The 6,000-nt window shown below is 44.0% G+C and overlaps 1 protein-coding gene across 2 annotated transcripts in view; it reads right to left on the reverse strand.

Moving 5' to 3' along the window:
• The window catches only part of DSC3 (desmocollin 3), a 50,421-nt gene extending 44,882 nt beyond the window's left edge, over positions 1-5,539 (reverse strand). The window contains exon 1 of one of the 2 annotated variants that reach the window (XM_043558522.1): positions 5,368-5,535. In XM_043558522.1, coding sequence (XP_043414457.1) covers positions 5,368-5,433 — 66 coding nt within the window. In that variant the 5' untranslated portion in view covers positions 5,434-5,535. Of the gene's footprint in view, positions 1-5,367 lie in introns of both variants that reach the window. The other variant, XM_043558523.1, reaches the window with a different exon arrangement.
• Positions 5,540-6,000: the final 461 nt, after the last annotated feature.

The raw sequence follows: 6,000 nt of genomic DNA on the forward strand, positions 1-6,000 counted from the left end.
AGTATTAGATACCTCTATTTCTCATATCCTCTACCCCAATTCATTATACTTGACTTTTCTAACTGTTGCCAATCTTACAGCTGATGCTTTAATGTGCATTTTCTTAATTTCTAGTGAGATTGAACATCACTTCTTGTGTTAATTTGTCATTTACCTCCTGTAAATCGTCCGTTGCTCTCATTTAGTCATTTTTGTATTGCTTGTCTTTTTTAAATCATATTTAACTTGTAGGCTTAGGTGGTTTGCTTTTTTAATCTTTTAGTGGTATCTTTTGATAATCAGTGCTTCACTTTGAAAGTAGTCAAATTTATTAAGTGTTTCCTTTAGTTTCTTAAAGTAGTTTCATTAAAACTTTCCTCCATTTTATACTTTTGTATATTAATATCTCCCCTCTGCCCTGTCATAAACACACTATCTGATACTTCTTTACAAAAATTTTAAAGTTACTTCCAACTTTTAAATCTTTTACTCATCTGGAATTATTTTGTGTGTGATGCACTGTAGATATTTAATCTTGTCCTTTGCCATATGGATAGCCAACTATCTAGAACCATCATTGAGTAGTTCTTCCCTTCTTAACTAATAATGATACTGCTGCATATATCATATGCATGGACCCCAATTATAGAATCTATTTCAGGACTCTGCATTATTTCATCAGAGTTTATCTCTACACCAACACTATATAGTTTTAATTAACATAGCTTTATTATAGATTGCAGTATTTGTTTTGGTGACCCAATCCTTATTATCTTCCTTTAAATTATGTTTGTTGTTTGTTGGTTTTTTTTAGCCTTCTACTCTTTCAAAAAATTCTTATGACCAGCTGACCAGGTCCATGAAAACCCTTTCTAGGGTTTGCTTGCTTGCTTTTACTAGTCCTTGCTTACTTTTACTACTTCTCAGTGGTTTGTTGAAGAAGTGTAGGATTTCACATGTAGCTAATCCTATAGCTGGCAAAATGGCAGATTTCTTTTCCTTAAATCCTTAACCTCTTTTCCTATTGCTGTTACATATTTTATCTCATGTATGTCCTCGTTAGGACCTCCCGTAGCTGCTGAATAGGGACAGCTATAGTGACCATTGTGGATTTGTTTCTAACTTTAAAGATAACACATTTACCATTTCACCATTCATTATGAGTTTCCTTCCTTCCTGCCTTCCTTCCTCCCTCCCTCCTCCTTCCTCCTTTCCTGTCCTTTCTTTTCTTTTCCTGTCCTGTCCTCTTTTCCATTTTTTCTTTCTTCTTTTGTCTCTTTTTTTCAATCATTAAGTATTGTTAGGTATGCTTTAGTATGTTAAAAAAATAAAGTACATCCACCTACACTCCTAGTCTAAGAATATTTTATAGCAATAAAAATAATTTCCTACTTAGTTTGAAACATAATAATTTTTCTCTCTGAATATATTACTATGTTAAAATACAATAATAGATTTTCTAATGTGAAACCATTTTTCCATTCCTGAGACAAATCTTGCATGGACATGCTAACTTTTTAAATATGTTATTGGTTTGGCTTGTTGGTATCTATTTCAGTACTTCAAATATATGTTCACAAGTGAGATCAGGCTACTATTTTTCAATATCATAAATCCTTACTAAATGAGTTAAAGACAGTTCCACTTTTTTCTGTCCTTTGAAACAATTTACATAAGATAGAGATTATCCATTCCACATAATTATGGAAGAATTCACCTACCACAAGCCTGGACTTGATGAATATATGAAGGTGTCTGTGTGTGAAGACATTTAGCTTTTAATTCAATATCTTTATAGTTTTAAGTCTGTTTAAGTTTTGTATACCTCTTTGAGCCAATGTTGGTAATTTGTATTTTGTAGGAAATTGCTCATTGTGTCTGTATTTTCAAGTTAATTGAAATAAATATTACTATCTGTCTTCTCCATGACTGTACCTCCTTTTATTCCTAATATTGCTTTATCTGTGTCTTCTCTATTGTTTACTTGCCCAATCATAGTAGCATTTGTGTTTACTTTCAAAGAATAGCTTTTGGTTTTGTTGATCTCTATTGCTGGTTTCTTTTTTTAATGTTTTTTTGTAAGACAGAGTATACATACAAAAGAATATATATATATATGTATGTATATATATACACATACATACATACACATATAGCATACATGTGTGTTTTAAGAAACAATAAGATGAACACTAGGACACTCACCTTCAAAGTTAAGAAATAAAATATTACTATTATTTCAATGTTTCCTATATATCGCTCCTCAGTAGCATTTTCTTCCCTCCCACACCCCCTAAAACTCAGGTAATCACTAATGGATGATTTTTGTGTTAATCATTTACTTTCCTGCCTCTGCTTAATTTTATCCCATGTATATCTGTCTTTAAAGAAGGTACAGTTTTATTTTGCCAATTTTTAGCTTTTACATATATGCAGCCATATGCTAATTATATGCTACTTGATTTCATTGCTCAAATTATGTTTGTGAAATTTATCCATGCTGAACATACAGAGAGGTTCATTCATTTTCATTGCTATATAGGACATCATTAGAAATAATGCACAATTAATTCATTAACATAATTTTTAAAAGGGATAATATTCATATATAAATTTAAGTTATGTCATGCTTCTTAAAACTATAAAATAATTTGATACTATATTTGTGGAGATTGGACATATTATTGAATATAAAATTAAAAATGTAAAGGCACCATTAGATTATCAATGATGAATTAAGGACCTTTAAAGTTAATTTAAAAATAAATTTTGTATGGAAGAATGCCCAATTAAAAAATGCAACATCCAAAAATAATTTTAAGATTAATGAGTTATTGGGTGCTTGGGTGGCTCAGTCAGTTAAGTATCCAACACTTGAATTGGCTCAGGTCATGATCTCACGGTTTTGTGAGTTCCAGCCCTGCTTTGGGCTCTATGCACTGACTTCGCAGAGCCTGCTTAGGATTCTCTCTCTCCTCTCTCTCTGTCCCTCTCCTCTCACACTCTGTCAGTCCTTCTCAAAATAAATAGCTTTAAAAAAAAAGATTAACGAATTATGGATTGACTATTTGAGTTCAAAAAAATCTCTTTTAATGGAAAATTCTCCGGATCAACTTTGCATATTTGAAAGGATCCCGTTATTTGTAATGGGACAGAAGGAGAGCTGAGCTCATGCAAATTCGTTTTCAATTTTTGTTACAGTCGGAGGAGAAACATTTTAAGAGACATTCGGTACTACACTTTCAACAGTCCAGTGATGGTCTGATATATTTATTTTCTAGTCCCCAATCCCCACCCCTGATCCTTTATTCTTTTTCTTGTTTTCTTTTTCTTTGTGTCTGGGGGAGGGAGTGGCGGTGGCCATTAGGAGTTGTATTTTGTGGCAGTTTACAGAGTACTGAGGACAGAGGGCTGTGAAAGATGGAGACGGGTGCAAATGGGAAGATTCCTCAGCCTATGGGCCAGCTCAGTGGAAAGGCTAACCTGTTAAAAGTCTCAGTTTTGTGTTAAAGACTTGCTTTGAAGCGCTCTCCCTTCAAGCAAGGAATTGTTTTTGAGATCCGTTAAGGTATCTATAAAAGGAAAAGTGTTGTGATTTTAATATTATACTGAAAAGTTGACGGTCCGATGAATCAAAAGGAAATACAACAGAAGATGGTCAGTAGAGACCTTAATTTACCCATCAGGGAAGCAATCCAAGGTACCTGTATACTGGGGATTTCGGATGAAATAAATTATTCTATATACACTCTCCAGTATTCAAGTCTCCTCATTTAGTCTAAACTTTAGGAAATTCTTCTTTAAAGCAATCCTAAACGAATATGTCGTATACTAGAGCTGATGCTATCTCCATTTAGAGTAACGCACACTCATTTGCCTTGCCACACCCCAACACCCGCACACCCCCCACCCCGCCCCCGTTCTGGGCACCGCAACAGTTCCTTGAATTCCACACCCTCCCCTGGGGGAATTCAGGGCAAATCTTGGCAACACAGCACCTTTGCAGTTTCCTCTCCCCATTCCCTAGTCCCTTTCGCAGAAAAATCACACAACACTAAACCCACGCTTTTAAACATCAAAACTGGGAAACTCAAATTTATTACAAAAGATCACACTTTGAGACCAGTTCCTATTTGTAAAGAGTCATTTCATCAGCTCATTTTGTTGGAACAGCTGCCTTGCAGGGCGACGCGCTCATTTGTACAAGTCATTGTCCATAAATTAACTTAGATCTTAAATACCAACCCAATATTCATAACTCGCTGATTCAAAGAGAAGACAAAGCTTTGATCCACTAGCCCCAAAGGCAGAGGAGCAGCAAGAATCCGTGCAGCCACAGCCAACCTACTCCCCAGCTAGGTAGGTTCTCTCCGAATCCGACCCCAGGCCCATCCTTAGATTCGGGTTTGCTGGGTCGCGCGCGGCTCCTTGCCACAGCACAGCCTGAGCGCGACCCTGGTCTAGTCTGAATCTCCGCACGTAATCGCGCCGACAGAGTTCCGGCTTCTTCGCCGTGTGTCTCCTGAATTCTCAGAGAATTGTCCCTAACTTCCTATCCAGGTGAATCTGGTCCTGGGTGGCAGGTTTCCGGGGCACGTACGGCCCGAAGGTGGACTCTGGGTTTGCGCAGTCCTTCCCGGAGCTGGACACTGGACCACCCAAGCCCACGCCTATCCCCCCACTCCCCCCACCCGGACTCTACGCTCTCTGCCCACCCCGACAGTCCCCCCTCCCCCGCATCACCAACCGCGACCCCAACCGCAGCCAGGATCCAGCCTTCCCACGCCCCCCGTGCCTCGGGCACACTTCGCCTCGGGCCAGGAGACTCCTGGGTGCGCTCCGAATAACATTTAGCGGAGGCAGAATCTGGAAGCCGGTTTTCAGAGTTCACTCCACGCCGGGACCCAGAGGCACCGTTCCAGCCCCTCCAGTCACTAACGTCCCCATCCCAGGTAAGCCTGGGGTGGGGCAGCCTCCTGAACCCCATCTCACACCTGTGTTTCGCTCACTCAGGGATCTTGAAACACCTGCCCAAGTACAGTTCGTCGCTCTCCACACAGACGTGCCCCCCCCCCACACACACACACACCTTCGTCCCTAGCCTGGGGAGCCAGGGGGAGGACGTGAGCCCCAGGCACCGTCGACCGCCCGGGAGAGCGCAGACACTCCGGGGCGCTACCGTGATGTCCCAAACACAAAACCCCGTCCCGAGTCGTCCCTCCAAGACTCGTTTTCTGCCCTCACCCGTCCAGGCGCAAACTTGGCTGGTCCCGCCCCGCAGGACTGAGCGGAGGCGCGGCGGTCCGCTCTCGGTCCGCTTGGCCCGGGCTCCGCTCTCCCCGCGGGACAGGGCGGGTCCAGCCCTTCCCGATCCCGGCTCCCACTCACCACGAGGGTCAGCAGCAGCCCGCAGAGGGCTCCGCGCAGGGGGATCGGACGCTCGGCGCCGGCCATCGTGGGGCGGGAAAGGGGCCGCGAGGCAGGAAGGGGGCCGCGGGCGCCGGGCGGGAGGCCAGAGACCGGAGCGGGCGGAGGTGCAGCGGCGCGCGCGGTGCGGGCGTGCCTCGCTGCCGCTCCTCTCCAAGTCCCCTTGGATCTGTCAGGCTTGCCTGCCCGGGAGCGTGTTCGCTCCTGAGACGGGATTGGACGCGGCAGACGCCGGGCCGCCCCTCCTGGTTATTTCTCAAGTCGAATCACACAGGCAGCCGGGGAGCTGCCCGAGCCTGCCCCTCCGCCCCCCCGGGGCCGCGCCGGGCGCTGGCTCTCGCGGGAAAGCGGTCCCAGGCCCACCCTCTGCCGCCTTTCCCACGCCCCACGCCCCTCGTCCGCCCCGCCTTCCCTCCGCGTGGCCCGGGCAGCCCAGACCTTCCCTGAGCGAACCCCCTGGCGGACGCCGCCTGCGCGCTCCCGCTGCAGGACCCAAATCCGCCTGCAGGGATTCCTGTCCCAACACGGGCGCTCCGGGGTGCCAGGAACACCTCCGTCATAGCATCAGCGCATCCTCCCTTCATTCCGCTCCTG

This window comes from Prionailurus bengalensis, chromosome D3, assembly GCF_016509475.1.
Source record: "Prionailurus bengalensis isolate Pbe53 chromosome D3, Fcat_Pben_1.1_paternal_pri, whole genome shotgun sequence".
Taxonomy (NCBI): Eukaryota; Metazoa; Chordata; class Mammalia; order Carnivora; family Felidae; genus Prionailurus; species Prionailurus bengalensis.